The sequence below is a fragment of the Ciconia boyciana genome, chromosome 4 (genome assembly GCF_034638445.1).
Source record: "Ciconia boyciana chromosome 4, ASM3463844v1, whole genome shotgun sequence".
Lineage (NCBI taxonomy): Eukaryota > Metazoa > Chordata > Aves > Ciconiiformes > Ciconiidae > Ciconia > Ciconia boyciana.
Window position 1 is genome coordinate 99,258,087 of NC_132937.1, and position 22,849 is coordinate 99,280,935.

The 22,849-nt window shown below is 36.9% G+C and overlaps 1 protein-coding gene across 1 annotated transcript in view; it reads left to right on the forward strand.

The window, feature by feature from the left end:
* The window catches only part of ADGRV1 (adhesion G protein-coupled receptor V1), a 292,589-nt gene that overhangs the window by 132,590 nt on the left and 137,150 nt on the right, over positions 1–22,849 (forward strand). The window contains exon 86 of the mRNA XM_072860950.1: positions 1,698–1,798. Within this exon, the coding sequence (XP_072717051.1) occupies positions 1,698–1,798 (101 nt within the window). The remainder of the gene's footprint in view (positions 1–1,697; positions 1,799–22,849) is intronic.

The following is a 22,849-nucleotide window of genomic DNA, read 5'->3' on the forward strand; positions in this document are numbered from 1 at the left end:
GTTTATTAATTCTAAACTAGATCATCACTGTATGAGTAACAAAAACAGTGTAAGCAGCTAAATCCCCTATTTATCCCCTTCCAGCAAACTGCCCTAACAGACTAAAGCTAGGCTCCTTAATTGTTTTAAAACCTCAGCCTTAAAAAAGAAGACAAAGAAAGAGAAGAAAACCCTCTGGTTTTCACCTACTTCATATAAATTGATTGCTTTATTTAACAAGAAGGAAAGAATTTTTTAGCAGCTAAAAATAAACAGATTTTAAAATACAGTTCAGCTTCTAACTTAGATTGTTAGTGAAAATAAAAAGGCAGACTATAAAAAAAATGTAATTACTGGTTTACAGAAAAGAAAAAAGTAAATTGATGAGACAAATATGCTGTAGAATGCAAAATGCTATAGAAACTGAAGAAAACCCCAATAAAAGTAAGCCAGTATGCTGTAGAAACTGAAGCTAAGAGAAATATTTTCCCGAATTGGAAGCAATAAAGACCTACAAATCCTTGTTCAGCACTAGTCGTTTACTGTAGTCATGTGTCATAAGAATGTATTTTAAAAATTAGAACGGTTTAGCCTGGTTAAGTGTTTGCCTTGAATATAACTGCAATGCCTTTCAGCTTCTTTGGCTGGTTGAAGGTGTTTTCTTACATGATTATATATATTTAAATCTAGTGATAAACAAATTGCTTTAGATTTAAGAGCTATAAGGATATTACTTATTTCTCTAACATCTCCACCTAGGTGTGAAGAATTAAAAAAAAAATAAAAGAAGAAAAAAAAGAAAAAAAGGAAAAAATAGCACAGTGGAGTGAAACAGAATATTATTATTTCTGAAGTTTTCTCATGTAGGCAGTTGTATACATATCACTAGCTAATTTTTGAAAGGTTTAGAAATAATTATTTCTGAAGTGATTTATTTCATTCATATCTTATAAATACTTGTAGTTGAGCAACCAGTCTGTCTCAAGAGAGAATAAAAGATCTGCCTTAAGGATCCAAATTCCTGCCCTTCCTGGGGGTGGAAGTGCACTAACAACTTTACATGAGCTTTAGCAGTGTTTTCCTTAGTGGCTCAGCTTTTCCAGGGTCCTTCTTCCAATAACTACTTACTGGTAGGTGAGGGGCCCTTCCCATTTATGTTCTGTTCATGTTCACAATGAATTACTGAAATAAAAAGTGGTGTTATTCTTTCTGAGTACTGCTATAATAGATTTCTATGCTGAACACAGATGAAATGGGAGACTGGCATTTAGAAGGTTATAGCTATCTCCTAAAGCAATGCTACCCAGCTGGAGGCAATTTTTTATTTATTTGTTTCTAAAAGCATTTCTGGATGCAGTAATATGAACACTGAAGAGTTACCTTTGGTTTATATTTAAGTATTATGACAATCATGCATATCATGCAGAAATTAAAAAAACCAAACAACTTTGCAAAAATTACTTGTTGGCATGATGCAATTATTTTAGCTCCCAAGCCTATGAAAAAGTTAAATAGATGTTAGTACTTCAGTAATAAATTCATGAGTGATCCTGGTGTGAACCAAAGTGAACATATTCTTTCTGTAAGGTTTGGGTTTTTTTTTGTTTTTTAATGATCCGCACCTTCAAGAGATCCAGCATTGTTGTTCTTACCTAGCATAGTTTAATAGCCTAAGCTTTAAATTTCCCTTTTTTGTTTGTTTGTTTGTTTCTGTGTAGGTTTCACTTTGGCTATTATCTCCCATCTTTTCTGCACCAGGTGTGCAATGTTTGCAGCTAAACTTCTCACTCACATGATGGTTGCTTGTTTGGGTACTCAGGTAAGAAAAAAGGCTGAAGTCTCTAAGCATAAATTAAATATATCTGTACTTTCCTTTTCCTCATTTCCGTGGCCATGTCTGAACAGACCTCCTTTTCTTTTCCACAGTGTAAACATTTTTGGAAAATGTAAAATTTCAACATATGATACTTATAAGTAATCCAATGTTCATATCCTATGTTGAGAATTAAATTGAAATTATACATTTTTGAAAATACTTAGAGAAAACTTATGGATGATATAGGCACATGAGATGATAGTTCTGTATGTGGAATAATAAATGTTTTGATGATGGAGTATATAATTGAGACAAAAGAGTTCCATCATTAACATCATTATTTATTAAATAGATTAATGTCAGCAATCATAAATTCTGTGGGAAAGGTTTATTTTGAGTAGTAGATGATGAAAGCTCTTTTGTACTCTTGTATTTGTAGGAAGGTATAGTTATGAAAAATTTAAATAATAAAAGAGAATAAACTGTAGAAAGTCTTCCTAGTTCTCTCATACTGGTTCAAATAGTAGGTAATAGAATGTCAGCAAACTGAAGGAGCATATAAAAGGAGAATATGTCTCTCTGTCCTATAAAATATAACTTCCTCAGCTTTGGTACACCTGGTGAAATGGAAAGCTATGAATAACCTCAAGTATCTTAAAAATACTTTATGGAAAGATTCCTTAAGAAAAAGATTGTATGTGTATTTTTAATGCTATAGAGATGATGTAAATACAAATTTAAATATATGCTGAAGGCAGGGATGCTGAGAGAATTTAAGCATGTTAGCAGGCAAGTACTTAGGGGAATGTGTCGTATCAGGGAAGCAGTCTGTAGATAATTGAAACAGCCCCATGTCACCTGTAAAAGTTTAGCAACTGGCATATCTCTCAGACAAGCTTTCGTATACTGCCATGGTTAGTATATCATTTTATTCATGTCACCTCATGTTATAGTTCTTTGTTGCACAACAGAGTGCATTAATAAAGTTCATCACACAATTGGACTTAGAAGGAGCAGGAAAGTCCTCACAGCACTTCTAGATATCACTGGATACCAGCAGGTTTCTTGCATCTTAGGGTGTAAAAGTATTTTGACATCTCAGTTCTTGATTTTTTGAAACACATACGTAATGATTTTTAATAGTTCTGTGTAGTTATATGGAAAGCTAGTGTGTTCGAGGGACCTGTAATGTGCATGGTTACTAGCGTACAAAAGTGCAGACTTAATTTGGGATGTATAGCTTACAACACAAGTCAGGACTTGCTTATGGTAATGTGTCAACATTATACAAAACAAGACTCTGAGAGCTTTGCAGCACATTTTACAGTCTAATGATAGATTTTGCAAAAGCTTCTTCTACTTTTCCTTTGCAGTGAATGTTGGATTGTCTGTGTTCCCAGAATTGTTTGATATTTTGCATATTATGGAACTATCCTTATCCATGTTGCATTCTTTCTGTCTCCAGTAATTTTCCATTTCTTCGGCAATATGTTGCATTTCCAGTACAGAGAAGCTTGTTTCTTTTTACTGTGAGTTTCTTTTTCACAAAAATGTCTTTTGGTTTTTGTCTGTAGGCACTCCTTACCAGGTCTTTCAGACCCATGAAAAGGTCTTAATTTACACACAGAATCACACAGAATGACTGAGATAGGAAGGGGCCTCTGGACGTCATCTTGTCCAAGTCCCCTGCTCAAGCAGGGACACTTAGAGCCGGTTGCCCAGGACCATGTCCAGACGAATATTCCCGAAGATGGAGACTCCATAAGCTCCCTGGGCAACCTGTTCCAGTGCTTGGTCACCCTCACAGTAAAAAAATGTTTCCTGGTGTTCAGAGGGAAGCTCCTATGCTTCAGTTTGTGCCTCTTGCCTCTGGTCCCGTTGCTGGGCACCACTGAACAGAGCCTGGCTCTGTCCTCAATGCACCCTCCCTACAGGTATTTATATATTTTGATAAAATCCCCCTGAGCCTTCTCTTCTCCAGGCTGAACAGTCCCAGCTCCCTCAGCTTTTCCTTATAGGGGAGATGCTCCATCCTTTACTTGTTTTCGTGGCCCTTCATTGGACTCTCTCCAGTATGTCCATGTCTCTCTTGTAAAGGGGAGCCCAGAACTGGACACAGTACCCAGGTGTGGCCACCCCCGTGCTGAGTAGAGGGGAAGGATCATCTCCCTCGACCTGCTGGCAATGCTTTGCCTAATGCAGCCCAGGATACCCTCAGCCTTCTTTTCTACAAGGACACATTGCTGGTTCCCGTTCAATTCAGTGTCTGCAAGCCCAGCTTCTGCCAAGCTGTTTTTCAGCTGCGTGGCCTCCAGCATATATTGGTGCATTAATTCAAGCGAACTTAGTTTTGCTATTTTGACATGGATTACATAGTTAAAATCATAGAATCATAGAATCATTTAGGTTGGAAAAGACTCTTTAAGATCATCAAGTCCAACCATTAACCTAGCACTGCCAAGTCCACCACTAAACTGTGTCCCTAAGTGCCACGTCTACACATCTTTTAAATACCTCCAGGGATGGTGACTCAACATTTCTCTTAACTCTGTTGTGTACGTCTAGACCTATTGAGTGATTTTGGTTGGAAGCCACCTCTGAAAACTTTCTGGTTTAAACCCCTGCTCAAAGCAAGCCCAACTTAGGTCAGATTGCTCAGGACCCTGTCCAGTTGAATTCTGAGTATCTTCAGCAATGGAGATCCCACCAGCTCGCTGGGCAACCTGGTCCAATGTTTGACTACCCATTGTGAAAACTGTCTCCCAATATCTAGTTTAAATTTAACTTGTTGCAACTTTTATCTGTTGTCTCTCATGCTGTCAGTATGCATGTGCAATAAGAGTTTTGTTCCCTCATTTCTAGGCATTTCTATGATGTAACTTGTAACAGGGATAAGATTTCCCCCTCCCACACTCTTAAGACTGAAAAGCCCCAGGTCTTCTGTATATTTTGTGGTCTGAATATCTTGGTGGACCTTGACTGAACTTGCTGCAGTGTGTCAGTCTCCTTCCTGTAGTGGAGATCCCAGCTGTGGTCACACAAGTGCTGGAATAGAGGGAAAGAATCACTTCCCTTTACCTTTTTGCTAGCGTTAAGTCAAACAGCAATACTAGGCTGCTTTGCAACAAGGCATACTGCTGACTCATGGTCAACTTGCCATCTACTGGAAACCCAGGTCTTCTTCTGCAGATCTGCAGAAGGTCTGCTGCCTTGACATTTGGCCCCAGCCTGTGCTGTTACATGGTGTTACTCTGTCACCAGCTGTATGACTTCGCGTTTGCCTTTGTTGAGCTTCGTCAGAAGTCAGCCCATTTTTCCAGCCTGTCGAGTTTCCTTTAAACAGCCTTACAAATCACCTGAACCCAGATTTTTGGGTCCTCCTCAAACATCCGGTGTGGCCCTCTGTCCCATCATCTATGCCCAGAGGCTTTAAGTAGTATCAGCAACTGTATCTCGACTCTGAGGAGCAGCACTAGTAACCAGGCTCCAGCTGGACCTCATACTGTTGATCAAACCCTTCGAGCCTTCATGGTACAAGCAATTTTCCACTCACTTTATAATCCCTCTAACCAAAGCATGTCTCAGCCTTTTAATGATAATACTGTGAACACCACAGAAACCATGTCAAAGGCCTTGCTGAAGTTAAGGTAAACAACATTTACTGCACTTGCCTAAGCCGGTCATCTCCTTATGGAAGGAGATCGGGTTAGTCAGGCATGATTTTCCCTCATAAATCTAGGACGGCTGTTTCCAGCCGCCATCCTGTCCCTGCCCTAGGTACAGCTTCCAGGAGGATTTATGCTATAACTGCCCTGGGGACAGCAGCCAGGCTGGTTAGTGTGTAGTTCAGAGGTCTTTTTTCCATCAATTTAATGATTCATGTCTATGCCTAAAAGTCGACCCGAAGGAAGGATAAATAAAAATAAATTGATGCCTCACTTGTCCAAGAAGCACCTTTAAACATGGTATTAAAGGGTCATTTTCATAACTACCTATACCTGAGGTGAAGAGTTGAGGCCTAACTGCAAGTTCAAAGTTCTCAAAAAACAGACATAAGTCATATTTCAAACAGTATCCCAAATCAGATTGTGTTGCACTTTGAGGCATGATTTGTGTGACTTGCCTTGGTTCTCAGCTTTGGTCTCGTTATTTCATAAGATATCTTTATCATCTTTGGAGTTACTTAGCTACATTCACTAACTAATCTGCATTTGCATCAGTACTTGCACAGGACTTTATAGTAACTTTGGACTACAGGTGCTACTCAGTCTGAGAATTGCTTATTTATTTCTGAAAATACGCTGAACGTGATTTCCCTGATTTACTGATAGAATTTTCATTCCAGGTCTTATCAAGCTGCTAAACTCCTGTTTCTCCATTCTCAGGCCAGTGCTGCAGCTGCTTTGCTGTAAAATAAAGATCATGCTGTCACACACACACTTGCCAAAGAATGTACAGTCAGATCAGGTACAGCTATGGGAAACATTTCACTTGAATGGCATATTCAATTGAAATTCCGTTTCATGAAAGTAGTCTAAGTCAACTTATCTCCAAAATATGTATGGAAAAGCCTAAACAAAGGTGTTTTTAAAGATTGACCTAAATGGGAACTAAAATAAAAAGTTGCTGCACTTTCTATTAAATGCAGCTTTATTGAAATGTTATAAACATATCACTTTTAAATTTTCATATACTGATGTGCAAGCATATTGTCAGTAGTATGCCCAGCAGTTCTTATCTGCTGACAATTCCAAGTTTCGAGTAGTAACTCTGTTGTAATCTTGTAGGTTTCTTCTCAAGGTTGGGCAGGAGCATGGGCATGGGCATGGACATGGGCATGGCTGGAGACCAGCTCAGGTAGAGACTGATGGCCCAGGGCTGAGCTTAAATAGAGCTGCTGGGCCTAGGAGCAGAGAGAGTAGGTGGGGACTCCAGTTGGGACTGGTCAGGACCATTAAGGTTTATTAGTGCATTCAATGCCCTGACATAAAGGCAGCTTCTCTCATTTTTATGTTGCTCTCTAGTAAGCATTTCAAACACGAAGGGAGGGTTTTAATGTCTTTGTTTTCAAATGTTTCTTCTCATAAGTAGAATAAATTTTGAGAATTAGTAAAACTATATATCAGAAAAACTATCTGAAAGGCATTACTTCATGGGTGGAGAAAAGTGGGAATCGTTAATGCAGGAAAAGATTACAGAAGGTAGCGGATTAAGACAAAAAGGATTTTCTACTAAGGTATAAGAGCATAAAAATGCCATTATTGCCTTTCCTTCTTCATGTACAAAAGTAATACTGAGAAGTCAGGTATCTCTGGCTACTGGAATACTGCGCTCGGTTCTAGCTGTTGAAGGACTTCAAAAGTGAGAAAGTTAACTTCAGCTTGGGCCCACAGGCTTTTCTGTCTGCTAGCTGTTTTTTGTTTAAATACACTGCATTTCAACTTTTATATGAAATGCTGATCTGTGCAGAATAATTCTTGAGAACAGTTCCATGTGGTGTGTAAATACAGTAATTTAGTTTAATTACAGAGATACTATTTAGAATGGTTCTAAGCCCTTTTGTTATTCATCCTCAACCCCTAAAATCCATGGCTCTCCTGACCTCTTTTCCTTTTGCCATGCAATTATTCTGCAAGTTTAGAACAAGACTTTTGAAAGAGGATTTTAGCAGGGTAACTGCTTAGCCAGTTAGCTAGCTTGGAGAGGAAGTAAAGACAGCTTGGCAGCAGCTGTTGAAGAAAAGAAAGTGGCTTTAAGGCCGAGTGAAAAGGGAAGGGATATGTTTGACAAGGGTGAACTGAACTACTGTGCTAGCTGCTCTGAACAGCTGAAGGAAAATCTTTATACAGTCACTTGTGTTGTGATACGTTGGCATATGTTCGGCCTAGAGATAACTAGCCTGATTAGCAAGCCTAAGTTTAACAGAAAACTCTAAATAGAAGATGTTTGTACAGCTATACCCACCTACAAGTATTTGGACAGTATATGTAGGATTAGATACTTACAATACAAGTAAAAGTTTTGTGGTTTTGCTAACCAATGACTCTGTATGAGAGATTTATTTAAGACAGTTTTAACTGAGAACTTATTACAAGAAAATCAGCACTTAATAATTCCCAGTTTAAATACAAGGAAAATGTTAGTACTTTGCATTTTTGTCTAGTAATATTTAGGCAGTAGTAGACACTGGATTTGTACCTATTAGATCTCAAACTACTCTAGAGAATGAAGGAGGCTAGTGTTTATGTGTGCAGTTATATTTTTACCAGAAAAAAAAACTAAGAAGCTTTTCAGGTTACCTCCCCTGTTTTATACATACGTGAATAATTAGTTTTCCTCTAATATCTGCACTGGATGTTTATTAGGCTTGTAGGTTTTTTTTTTTTAATTGCTACCAGTGCAGTAATTACTATTATCTGTAGATGGCAGTCAAACCTTTTCAGCACATTGGTCAGAAATTTACTCTTCCAAGGCTTTGCCTGCTTTGTGGTTGCTCACAATAATTTGTTACTCTGTCAGTGATGGTGAATGGTGATTCACAATATTCGAGCTTCATTTCATTCTCAGTGTGTCTAGAGCTTCCAGCGTTAATGCAGCATTTGTAAAGCATTCAAGAATGTATGTTTCAGCAAGTGTTTGGTGAAACTCATTGGAAAGATATAAAAGGCTAGATATTTTTAAAATATTTTTTATTCCTTTCCATTCTGATATTTACTCAAAGAATCATGATGTCTTGAAGAAACATTATTTCTTGAATCATTAGTAAGTCATAGTATTTTGCTTGTTTGTTTAACCAGCATGTTATAAGTTCATGCAACAATACCTTAAATGCACACGGGAAAAATTACTGGGCTGAGATTTTCAGTTTTGGAGTAAATTTAGGTGAAGATTTGTGTTTTTGAAAAATTAAAGTATAATGAGAACATACTTCGCAGTGTCTCAATGCAGTCATACTAATCAACAAAATTCTCCTTTTCAAAAAACTACAAACCTAGATTACAATCTTAATAGGAACCATTGCTTATGGCTCCCGTGCTTTGCCTGGGAATTTCCAGGCAGAAGTACATGAATAAGCACTTTGTATGTGGCTTGTGCATGTATTCAGCTTGATGCATCTTGTCCACATTAAATTTCAGTGTGGATTCATAGGCCATTTCTACAGCACATGCTGAGTATTGCAAATGACATGAACATGTGCTAAGTTCTCCATTTAGATTTTTCATGTGTGCACTGTTGAGCTGCTCTGTATATGTGCAGTAGCTATTCCTCCAGAATATTAGAACATTCCCAATCTGTTTACAGCAATAATTGTGTACAAATGGCCTTGTGTATTCTTCTGGCCAGTAATGCAAAATGAAAGTCTAACGGTCAAATAGAAAAAAATGCATATGGGGAACTGTGTCATCCTATTTTTGTCAAACAATAAGTGTATATTTTCTAATTTAACCAGTCCTCAAGCTGCAGTAGTCCTTAGCATCATTATCCATCACTGTAATATCTGTAATAATTACCAAGCTGGCAAGCCAAATTCATCCTACCATTGACTTCAATAGAAATGCATGTTGAAGTATACTTACTGTGTTCAACTGTTTGAAAGCTGTGCATTATTCAACCTGACCAGAAATACAAACATACATGTCAGTTATGTTTTTTAAGAAGAAATTGTGCAAACAATCCTGTTTAAAAAATTGTTAAACATTTATTTGAAAATTATAAACTGCAGCCTTGGTAGAATTGTTGTTTTATTATTTGGACTTACTCAGATTTGGAGGAAGATAGAAAACACAATTCTGCCAGAACTAAGATCAATTTTAAAGATGTGATGAAATCTCCAAGAGGTGAGGAAGGAGCAGGATATGAATGAGTGATCATAGAGCCTGCAGCTTCTGCCATTGTACAAACGTGAAACTTCTGCATTAACTGTGAAAGGTTGCTTCTTCTGTATTGCTGTTAATCTTAACCCTTCTCTTCCAAACTAGGGGAATTCTCACTCACTTCCCGCCATATGTAATCAAAACGCAAAAGAAATTGTCATACACACTTGGATAGGGGGAGTTTGCAAAGCATATTCCAGACTGAGGTGGGTAGAGTGATCCTCTGTACCATCCACCGCAGGGGCAGCTTGTGGCAGCTGCTGGCTGAGTGCCTGCCTCTCTCCTGGCAGCAGAGAGAAGCCTTCATGTCAATTAAGTCCTCCGTTATGGTAAGCCTGCACTTGTTAGTCAGCTGATGGGAAATACTAATTAAAGGACTGTTTCTGAAGAAGCTTGGTGCAGGGCTTCACTAAACTCCGCATCCATATGAGATATGAAATGCTTATGGAATAGGAAACAACAAAAAATGTTATTTATTACTATACAGTTAGAACCCAGTTACCTAGGGTGAGGGAATTTGTTTTATAAAACCTAATTGTCTTTGAGGACAACTAGGCCTGAGATTTCCTCGCTCTGATTTCCTTGCTGGAACCTGACAACAGTAAATAATGCTGAACGTGGTACCATCGGCCCTTCACAAACCTGAGCAACCCATAAGGTTTGAGAGGGCACAGAGTAAGCAAATGAGAACTGGTGCCAGTGACCCAGAATTGGTGCCTGCTCTATAAATTCCACTCCATGTTAAAGTGTTTTATCCTGTTACTCTTCAATGTGAAATATTTCAGTAAGAAGAATGACAAGTAGTAGGGAGTCTTCTTACACCCTTAATGTCAGTGTTCTTACCTTTGGGATAATAATGTCTAAAAAATTCTCATTTAGAGAAGCAGAGATTGTACAGGTGTTACTTACAATGGAAAGTGGAACAGATTTCCATTTCTGTTAGAGGAAGTTTGCACCTTATTCAAGAACACTGGACATTCGTTGTATTTTGGATTACTTGATGTTATTAAAGCGATCAAAACCTTTCTCAACTGAGTACTCAGCCATTAATTCCCTAGGTGGGATTTCATAATGGCTAGATTTCTTAAGGACATTATGCAATCTCTCTGTGCCTGCACAACTTGTGTTAAGACAATTGTGTAATATTCCATTCATCCTGGGATAAGTGAAGTTTCCATAGGATGGGCAGATTTTCCTGCTAAACATTTTGATGTCATATTTCCTAATAAAGGAAGACAGCCCTTCCGGTAATCATTTGATCTCGCAGTAATAAGTAAGTAAATTTTCTTGGAAGTCTGGCTTACATTGCTTCCACAGAGGCTGTGGTCACACTGAAGAGTCAGCATTAGACTTCAGTTGATACCACATGATTTACTTAGTTGATCAAATATAAAAATGACAATTATGTTTTCTAGCAACTTTGTATTCACAATTAATTTTCATTTTGTAGCAGAAGAGTAGCAACATTAGTTTAAACTACTGTGTTTGTGTTAAAATTCAGTTCTGTACAGCATAGCTACCTAAGACACTTGTTGGGGATGTCAGAAGGGAAAGATACATCAATAAGAATGTTTATGTGAGTAAGCTGCTTTCACCAGTTTCTTACATGACATTTGTATGATCACAGTAAATAAATGTGGAGTGTGCTATTGCTAAATTTAGCAATAAACTGCTTTACAACAACAGTCATGCTGTTCCAGGGTATGTGATGTATATTCCCTAGTCCTGCTGACAACATTTTCCAGTATAATACAACATGTAGTGATTTCCTGCAGTCTCACCTGCCTTCTTTGTTACCATTTCAAGAAGAATTAGCACCTAAGCATTTCCTCCCAGTGACTATGTTAGTAGGTTTCATACTGAATTAGTTAATTACTTATTAGCTGATTTCAGTCATTCCCACCAAGTCAGAGCACAGTATTAAGTTCATGCAGCTTCTTTCAGAAGCAGTTCCAACCTAGTAATAAGTAGAACTATTTGGGGATTAGTTTACATAAAAGACAATTTCATGGTAGAGTAATCTAAATTGAATGCTTTTATAGCAGAGCAATACAGTTTTATGATCAGTAAGGCTCTGAGGGCCCATCTCTATTACGTTACTACTTGTGAGTCCACAATATCCAAGAAGAATCAGATAGTCAAAGCTGGAGCTAACCAGGGATTTGTAGTAGAAGAAATTACCGTTTATCTCAAGATGTCAATGGCTTCATAAGCTGTATTGATTATATATATATATATGCATGCATTTTAAACATATATATAAAGGTGTCCTCAGGTGATAGATAAGGTGTATGAGGTCCTTTAGAATCTGAGGGTCGAGAAATCCTTATCTCAAGCAGTGGGGCACCCATTCATCAGAATAAGTATTATACATAATATAACGGTGAGGAAGGACTGTACTATAAAACAACAAGCAGTTCATTGCCCTGATCACCTAAACATCATGTGAGGAAGTGGGAAGAGTAGCTTACCCGCAGGAACCTTATTGAAGCATCTTTCCCTTTTTTCCAGTAGAGGGAGTCATTTTGTCAATGGAGTTCCATCAGATGTCAAATTGCTGTGGCTCTGAGAGGCTTGACATAAACATGATGCATATGCAAATACTTAAAGCTAAAGCTCAGGCAAAAGTAAAAGGCAATGCAGATGCTATAAGAGCAGATCTTTAAGTTCTCAGTCTAGGGAGTGTGGAGATGTAGGACCAGCTGCAATAGCTCTATCCCATGGAAAGAGGGCAAGAAGAAATTCTCTAGTAGTCATGGCCAGGTGATGGAACATGTAAGAAATACATCTGGAATACTCATATAATTTACATTTTATGTTACATTTTTTCATCAACCAACACAGGATTTTGGTCTCTCACTGATAACTTATTCCTATGGCAGTACCCATATATTTCTACTTTTGCTGTTCGTAGGGATAATGTTACTTTACCGCCCTTGTTCACTTTTCTGATGTTGAGTCACCATGTAGTGTTAATGTGCAGGCTGTTAGTATCTTCTTATAGATTATCTCCTAGTGTTTGCCAAAACTCAGATATATGAGCAATACTATAACATATGTTAGAACGCTGCTACATTATCTCACACCTCCTGTCCTCATTGCAAACAGTCAAATGTTCTGTTTATCACTTTAAAGTATAAGAGTATGAGATTTCTATCAGCTAATGCCTTCCAGCTCTTTTTTCATTATACCCAACATCACAAACAGTTGGGGACCACACATGGAGAGGAATAGACAGCAACATTCCCAAGTTGCCTATTCATTGCTTTTCTCTGTATCTTACTGTGAAGCAGGTTATACTGCTGCCTCTGCCTGCTTCATGCTTTTCATTCATTGTCATTTTTCAACTCTTGTTCCCATTTTATGCCTCCTTTCTTCCTCTCCCTTTGTTCTGTCCACTCATGTGTGCCATTCTGCCTTAATAAAAAGGTAGGTATCTATTACTTCTCCTAGTTAGCAAATCTCCCATTGCTTGTTTCCCCGCTAAAAGCTTTCCTCAGCCCTGTCTTGATGAAGTACCTCAGCGGTTGCTGTTAGTCATAAATTCAGGCCCTAGCAACAGCTGTGCAGTGTTAATCTGAAGTTTCCAAAACATTCCTAACAGCTTATCTTTTGGAGGAAGAAATCCATAGGCTTTCATGAACAATAGTGCCTCAATGGTTTGCCTTTACAGCTAATTAAAATTAAACTAACCATTGAAAGTTTAGCTTCTGTTTTTGCTCCACCACTGTCACTTTGTTTGCTTACTTCCATGTGCAAGAATATTTTAGAAGGGTCTTTTTTTTCCATTTTTGGCAGTTTTCTCATGACCTACTTCTTCATATCTTCCAAGCAGCTAATGTTCCATACACAGTAGATTAACAAGTCCTTTTCAAGACTTAATTGGATTAATTATTGGTATACATGAAACCAGAGCCTGACCTTGCCAGATTCATACGGCAAGTGTAGTTTTAAGAGTACTGGGGTCCTGATTGCATTTCAAAATAACTGAATAAGATTTTCATAAATACCAGCTTACTAATGATTACAGTTAACTGTGATTAAATACCCTTGTATAATTTTTCATAGTTTAATCAGCAGGCTATAGTAGAATTTTATACACGGGTGGCTGTGATTTTGTTCACATGGTGATTTTTTCCTGTTGTATAGAAAGTGCCTTTTGAAAATGACATTACGTGGATTTATAAGAATCAAACAAACAGGTCATAACACAAAGACAAGACAGACTGTTCATTTTGGTTATTCTTTTATTGTCCCATGTAGGTCATGTCAATAATTTGTGCTAAATAAAATATTATTTGAAACAAAGACACTAATACAAATGTGGACCTGAATAGGTCTGAAGGATGACCATGAAAACCATAAATGCTGGGAATGATGGTGAATGATCAGTGAAATAATCAATGAAGAATTTGGGCTGTATATTAGCCAGAGGGAGAAACCGGGAGCATGTGAAGTATATGTTCATGTGCAGGAAAAAAAAACAACTGATCATGTTCAGTCATGAAAAAAGGCTTAAAAACCATGATGGTTGATCATAGACTATGCTATATTTCCATATTTCCATTTTATTGGGAATCTTTTTTTTGTATTAATGGATTTGGGAATTCAAGTAATTTTGAATTTACATAAAAGGGCCTCATGTAACAAAATTGCAAAGTATATGACCAGATCCTGTCACCTACTTCAAAACATTGCACAAAGCAGTTCAAACCCACTGAGGTGCTATTTTGATGTGAAGCTAGTCACTGAAGAGGCATCACATATCAAATTCTGCTCAGTTCTTTCAAAGTTAATAGCTAGGCAGCTGGTGGACAACCATTCATTCAAATAAAATGGAGGAACCAGGAAAGCTTTTTTGGAATAAGATTGACGAAATAATAAAAACCAACTTCTAAAACACAAGGCATGTGCATCAGTAGAAATTAATTTTTGTGGCTGGAACATTTTGCTGGGGATGATAGAACTTTATGTGTCTCTAGGAGAGAGGAAAAAGGGGAATAAGCAAACACGAGATAATTTGTTTTACTACTTTGTTTTACTTCACAGCTGGAATGGGATAGGACTCTTCTCTTATTTAATAGTTGTGGGTCAGCAGGAATTCAAAATCTTAAGATTGTCTGTCTGTGAGTAAAGAAAGAGAGAATTGAATCAAATGAACACCCTGCCATCTCATCATTTACCCAGGGACATGAAATGTCTGGTCCACCCAAAGGATAGATTTTCTAAAAGTGTTAGCCCCCCCTCAATATGTATCCCTGGTCCTTGCACGGATAGCGTCCAAAGACTTACAGCACTTTATTGTGTCCTGCAACAGTTTTAGACAGATACTGCTCTAGTCCATGGTCTGATAGAGAACTGCGTGTTCCAGCCAGTCCAAGCATAGATCTTTCACCACTGTATAGAAGCAGGTGGCAAACAGGGGACATATAAATGTTTTCACTATGTTATATGAGGTCAAGAGGATTGTCCTTACGTGTGCTTTTAGGGTGATTGTGCTCTACAGTGTCCAGGTTCAAAATGAGGAAAACTCAGCTTTGAAAGTAAGTTAGGAAATAATTTATCTTTTTGAGACAAAAAAAATTTCTAAAACAATAACTGAAGCCCTGGTTTATGATAGGTGACCTTTTTTTTTTAACATGTTCCCACAATACGAACAAAGTTGGGAAGAGAGGGATCAAGAAGTCATACAATGTAAATGTGTCCCATGAAGATACGTTAGTCCTCTAAATCTAACATATACATTGGTTTTATCTTCCCACCACCTCTTTCATAGGTGTGCATGATTCAGCACAAAATAAGTGAGAGGCAGATAGAGAAACACGTAGCTGAAAAGCGTAGATACAGAACTGTCTGTTCTAGGTAAATTCACACTTCAAAGTGGTTCATAGTTACTGCTATTTGTTACTTTTGAAGTATTTTTAAAATATTGCAAGTTGTGCTGGAGTATAATCTGCGATCTAGATACAGTAGTGTATTTCAATTAGAGACAATTATATGAACATTTTCAAAAGGTCTCCACGGGAGATAAAAGACTGAGCTCTGTAACAAAATCTATCCTCACATTAAATCATGCTCTTTAATTGGTGCAGATCCTTGCAGTCTCTTACCTTGCAGCAGAGTTTTAGGTAGATGGGTGGTTAATGTGTTCCTAAATCCTCATCTTAACATTGCCAAGTCATTAATTCATTGTGATACACAGAGCCCTACCCTTGACCTGGGAAAGGTTAAAGTGATGTTCGTATATTAATCTTTATATTTTGTATAAACATGTGCCTTGCCTTCTACTTTATGCAGACCAATATATGGTATTAATGCTTTGCAGCTTATTACTAACTTTTAGCTGAGATCAGACATGATGGTAACTAATCACTTTGGGATAATTATTAGTTTGGGTGTCTCAGCTTCCCACCTTTGAAGAACAAAAGCTTACAGGATATATTTGATAGTAAATGCTATCTATTGTTAAAATATGTTAACATCAGACTGCTTTCTTAAAGCCTTCCGTAAATGTGATTTCACTGGAAAAGGAATGGAATAGAAGCAAATAAGGAAGGGGGATGAAATGGTGTTGACCATGTGATTAGTAAATCTAAAGCATTAGCTCTTCAGCCACCTTCTGTGTTATAAAATCCTCTGAATTAGTGATGGAAAGGTCATTTATCTTACTCTACCTATGTGAAATTTTTCCTCCATAATGTTTTCTTGATTGCGTTTATTTAATAGAGTTTAAAATTAATTTACCTTTTACGCTTCTAGCATTTAGATTGTAAGCTTTCTTTGTTCTGTGCCTGTATGCTCAGTACTATTAAAAGGTTAAAATCAAAGGTGAACTTGATCTTAATTGTACTAATAGATCATTCCTGACATAGGAAGCAAATGTAAGGCTATGTTGATCTTATGTTTAGAAGCATGAATGGAAAACAGGTCTTTTTATCACAGGACAAATAAGAAGTAGCTCCTTTGAAATCCAGTGATAGCCGTGGACCGAGCCTGCAGCTGAGCTTGGCTTCTCTGGCTGGGAGCAGGAGTCACTGGGAATTTCCCACCAAACCCCCACTCTCTCGTTGCCAGGAAGATTTTAATTCAGATTTATAATAAACTTTTACTAAGCTCACCCTAATTTAGAGGTCTAGAAAGTATGCATTGTAAAATAATAAAATGTGATGAGACGTCTCTGAAGATAACTCTTTACAGCTGTCAGTTTCAACATCCTGCTGCCGTATGTCACACTCATCCACATGCACAGAGCTGTGGTGGCTTTCACAGCATTTGCTAATGCTTTAAGTCTTTCAGGTTTAATTTTTTTATCTTTATACTGAGATTGTTTGCTTTTGGAGGCAGAAACACAACAAACATTACTTTGCCAATCTAAGCAGTCTGCCCAAAGGCATGTATCGTTCTTTCCTCCAGCTTTCACAACGGCAAGTGTCCTTACTAAGTTTCAGCATAGGAAAAAGCACATTCAGAAACCTTCTTTGTCTGAAAGTGCTGAGATTCACAGATGTTATTAGTAAGCTTAGAAATCCTGTATCATCTGAGAGTGTAGCAACTGCTATTATTCTGCTGGGTCATGATAAACAGAGAGGGCAATTATGCTATTGAACTGAACACACAGTTGGACTGAGGCTAAAAACAAACTATAAGGAAAATATTTGTCTCCAGATTCCCACCCGATGTGTAGGAAAGTCTTAGTAGGATAGGGATGTCTTAGAGTCTGAGGTGACTAATACATGTTCTTAATTTATCAGTGATACTTGACTGTTCTGAACAGTACTGTCTGTCATAGGAAGCTACTATACAGAGCTTTGCAAATCTTAGTTAGAAAGCACTGGCCATATTAAAAATTATGTTCAATAATGTGACCTAGCAAACCATTTATTCTTGGCATGTACCACAATTAATCGATCTATCTCATTCTATCTTAAGAAAACCCACTCTATTAGTGAGTAAATAGCAGTTTATAATTTGCTAGATTATTTAAAGCATATTCATTTGTAATTATTGAACAAGAGCCTATTCTTAACCTCGTGAATTTGTTTCTTTCATTTGATGAAAATAATCTACACTGAGTAGTTGAAAGTCTTGACAAGCAGGCATGAAACAAAAAACTAATTCTGTTTTTACGTTCTATGTTTGGATTTATTTTTGCTTGTTTATTTTTACATTTCCTTTTGGAATTATTGTTCTCATAAAAATAATGTAAATTTTAAATCCAATAATAATATGCTTTATGTAGTGCAATTCCAGGATGTGTTTATTGTTATCATATCCAAGAAATTCAGTTCCAAGCTTAATCCCACTGCTAAGCTCTGGTTTGCTAACTTTCAGCCAGATAGAGTTAAAATTTACCCTGAACTGACTGTATCAGTACAGTAGTAGCCTAAGGTGTATGCCGTGCCCTGAAAAGTTTGGTCTTTAAAATATTTTGAGAATGATAAAATGGAAAATATATTTAATAAGGGGAGTGATAAATTTGCCATCCCACTGAACAGATCAGCAGTATGTAAAAAGCAAATGGATTTTATCCAAAGCCTATTTCATCCTACAGGTGATGATTAACTTGGAATAGGCCCATGTAATTGTTTTTAATTCTGTGTGATATTAACATATTCCCCCCCATAACCATTTGGACTGTAAATATTGTAAAACTTTCTATGTTTCACTAAAACACCTATCCATTAGTGTTGATAATATAGCCATATTCTAGATCATATTACAGAGCTTTATTGGACTGTGTGGAATTTTTTGTGTTCTTTTCTAGATGAGGTTTTTTTCTTTCATTGTTTCAAACCAGAGAAATATGGGAAGAATGTTACTTGCAGTTGTCCCTATTTTTACTTTAGCTGCTAAAATATCCCTAACTTTAATAGGTGTGGAGCCAAAGGTATGGAGTAGGTTAAAGAATAAGTATGCTTTTAATATATCCTTCTGTTTTCATTGGAATTTTAGCAAGTCTGGAAGTCTGTTAAAAATAAGAAAAAGTTCTGTAGATCTACTTTATCATTTGGAAAAAATTTTATGTCCTCTGTTTTCACAGTTGACTGCCCCTTCCTCAAGGTGCTGAGGTTTCTTTCTCTCTAAGACCAAGGAACAGTCCTGCTATTTGTTTATTTTAGAGGTTTGGAGGTGGTTGTTTTCTTGCTTTGGCAGACTTTCTTACGTTGGTATAGGTCATCAAGGTAGCACTTTGTGATTCCAAATCCCCTTTGGGAATCGGGAGCTTTTTCCCCCGGGTGTGACAAAATTCTCATCAATTTTGGCCTTGTCTTCTTTTGTTATTTTCACACTTCGTATAAAATGATGAAAGTTGTGCCTCCATATGTTTCTTGTCAGTGGGCCACTTCTTCTCTTTCTGTGTTTTTGCTGGTATTTGTTCCAACAAGAAATGTGTCCATGAAAGTTCCTTGTATCGTGTAGTTCTTTGGTCAGTGCTTAGTAACATTTGAGGTGACTTAAGCATTACTATGAACAGAGAGCGAGTTTGAACCAAATACAGCTGCTGAGTAGGTGTGCATCATGGCAGAAATTAACTGGTCATTAATGGACAAATCATAGAACAGAATCACAGAATAATTAGGATTAGAGGGGACCTCAGAAGTCATGTAGTCCAACTCCTTGCTCAAAGCTCCCCGTGCAAATGACAGAATAGACGGAGAACAGTGTAGTTTATATTTCAATCTGATCAAACAAGTATATACTTAGAAGTGACTGGTTTCTTGTACTTCTAGTCTTTCTGGATGGATTTGAATTCAGAATGGGATTTGGAGAGTTTTTTGTTGATGTAACTCAGATTGTCCCAAATTATAAATCAAAAGCTTCCATTGAAATAGATCACAATTAAACAATAGTCTAAATGCTCTAAATAATCTAAATAATTCCAACCACCAAGTATTTTTCAAAATGCTACATTTAGTGATTACACTTGGAGGTGTGAATTAAGATACTTCTGGTGGTTTAGCTCTGCAGATCATATTGTTGCCTGCTGAATTTTAGAAAACACATTTATTTGGTTAATTTCAATGTTTCCAATGCAGGTATTTTATTGTATGATATGTAATTCTGGGTGACATGGAGAGAAGATTCAGTCTAAATCACTTTGGTTTCAGAGATACGTGTTTTTAACTTAACAGTTTTATAGAATATAAAAGCTTAGAGTTACCAAATACATTAAGTTTTTAATATTGCTTTCGAAGCTGTTTTCAAGCAATTCAAGCAAAATAACCAAGCTAGACTTTCTCTCACACTCTAATAAGCTGCCCACAATAACTGTGTGGGTGTTTCTGTTTGAGATGCACACTGTCACCATTTCCTGCTGAAGACTGAAATGCTGAAATGCTGTGCTAGAGGTTCTTCCTGCAGAGCAGGTTTGACCAAAAGCAAGGCTACTGCATATCTCTCACAGAATCCTTTAGAAGCCTAATCTCAACCTTAATTTAATTTTCTAATCTGTTTCTCTTTCACGTGGTCTCTATTGATGTGATCACTTGTTCCTCTCAAACTTAACTTTGATTTAGAATATGGATTGAGATCAAGCAGTGTAGTGTAAGGTTAATTCCTATCAATGCTGTCTGGCTTCGTGTGAAGAGAAGATACATTGGATAGTTAGGTAGCTCATCTATATCAAACTTTTTAAGCCTATTATGATAAAAATATTTTCTTTCTTTTACATAGAAAAGTGAAGAAAAGTGGTGCACTGTGGTACACGAAAAATACTTCTTTTGTTTTGAAAAAGCTTTTAAAATCAAACAGGTAAAAGAAATAATCATGTCCTTTATACATTGTGTTGAAGTTATTAATAGGATCAGAAGGAACAGAAAAGACTTCTGATAAATCCACATGTGCACAGGAGAACTGAAGCTTCTGTTAGAATTGGCCACTCCTGAGCTAAATGGGAAGTAGACTCCAAGAGGTTTTGTGAGGAACTAGAAAAAAAGAAGCAATCTAGCTCTGCAGTCCTGTTTGATTTACACCCAACTTCAGTTTACACGTGACTGCCAAGTCATACCTGCTACGTGCTGCTGAAGTCTGTAGGGTCCACCTTGCTACTCGGATTCTGTGCCAGTAATTGCTCCTAGGGATCGAACCTAACATTTTCTTATGCAAATCTTTGTTATAAACAACAGAAGTTATTAGCATGGTTAGTAATTAATAAAATATGAGTTGAAAACAAAATTCCTCTTCCCATAATTAAATACAAATTTCATCACATCACAGTCTACATTCCTCGAAGTAGTGGACTAACAAAATTGTACAGTAACCTGTGTTAGCATAGACTTTCTGCCCTGTGTTTTCTAGGTATTTTCGTTAGACAGAGATGGAGCTGCATGAGCACATCACAGAATTTTTACCTTTTCAGCAGCTGTTCCAGATGATGTAAGGGCTGTTCACAAAGGCTGACTTCAGTTCAGTGAGCCTAACCTCCCCATGCTCCCTTCCTGCGGTGAGAAAGGCTTCCTCAGCATCAGAGCAGTTGAGTTAGGCTCCTGCTTTGCATTGATTTATGGGGAAGTCTATCACTCTTTCTTGTCTATAGTGAGATTATGTTCACCAGGTTAAATTTAGCCTTTGTGAGTGAGTTTCTCCTCTTCTCTTAAGCGGTGTCTTCATCCTGATAGTATCAAAACAAAGCAGGACCTAATCAGCTTTTGGAGTGTTAAATCATACACCTGCTCATTTCCGTGAGCAGTAGTCACAAAGTTGTCCAACAATAACAAATATTTCCTGGTTTTTAATATTAATTCAGAATATGAGTGATGAAAATAAGGTAGCTTCTAAAATTTTATAAGAAGAAAACTATATGCAGACAGGTATAGAAAGGGGAACATCAATGTTTATTTTTGCTTAGATGGTTACATAAGTAGTCCAACTATATATTTTTTAACTAGACAACTAGAGATGATCTAGCTATCTTGGATCAGTAATTTAAATTTTATATAAGAAATTATGGGGTAGAACATCAGAACTGAAGTTACATATGATAAGAAACTTCTTTAGTAAAAATGTTACTAGACTAACTGAAAGTTACTAGTTTGGGTACTGGACTTGACACATTTGTTTTTCTTAGCTGCCTAGTTTTTCATCATTAAATCATGATTTAATCTCTTGAGAAATACCACTATAGAAATATTTCAAATTTAGAATTTCTTTCAAAATCATTGCTCTAAAAACCATGTGTTTATAATTATAAAAGTAATTCCTTTCTCTTGACCGAACAAGACAACATAAAAATTATTTTTGGCTCGTTTGACATTGGTCTATTCATATAAGTGGCATCATAGTGTCTAAACTATGACTTTGTTTAAAGACTTAGATGATGATTGCTAAATTAATTTTATTAATTGATAACAAACAATATATGTAACTACATGTGATAAACTATTTAAGTCATATGTGAAAGTGTATACATACATGGCATAAACTTATTGTAGATTTTTTCCTTGGAGTGATAATTGCTGTGAAAATCCATACAATGCCATCCTGCTTGAGTAAGTTGGCCAAGTTGCAGGCAGTTCCAAGACAACACAAGCACAATAGTAATTTTATATCCCCACCTGATATAATCACAGATAGACAGTGTGGGGTTTTTTTTACAGAATAGAAATTAAGTGGTTGGGCTGCAGTTCCCGGAAAAGTTGCTCTCACTCATTATTTCTGGCTTATTTATGTTTAAAAAATAATAACAACTAAGAATAAGACACTATTCAGTAACTTGTATTGCCGGAAATGATGACAGTGTTAAATAGATTTTCTTTTTGTAAAGAGGTCCAATTACTCCATTATTAATGATATTATTTAAGTACTCATTAAATGTGACATTATTTAATGGGTTCATGTTAGTTTAAAACCTTCATTAAAGGATTACTGTGGGGGGTTTTGTAATCTTGTATTTTTCCATCCATCCAGTGTTATATTTCCTACTGTCCCTATGAATTTGGAAACTTTTTTATTTGGACAGTGAATTTGGGATCTTGGGCCCTTGGTGAAGGTGAAGAAGGTGAAGGTGTAGTTTTCAGGTGATACAAGGAGCTGGAAACAATTTAAGCTTCATCAGTTTCCATTGTGCTCTTTGAAATTATTGTATGATGTTAAGGTGATGTTTATTTGTTCTGTGGGCCTTAAAGGTGGCAATTTCCTGTCTTGGTAAGAATGTCCCATTAAACAGTACTGAGTTTCACAA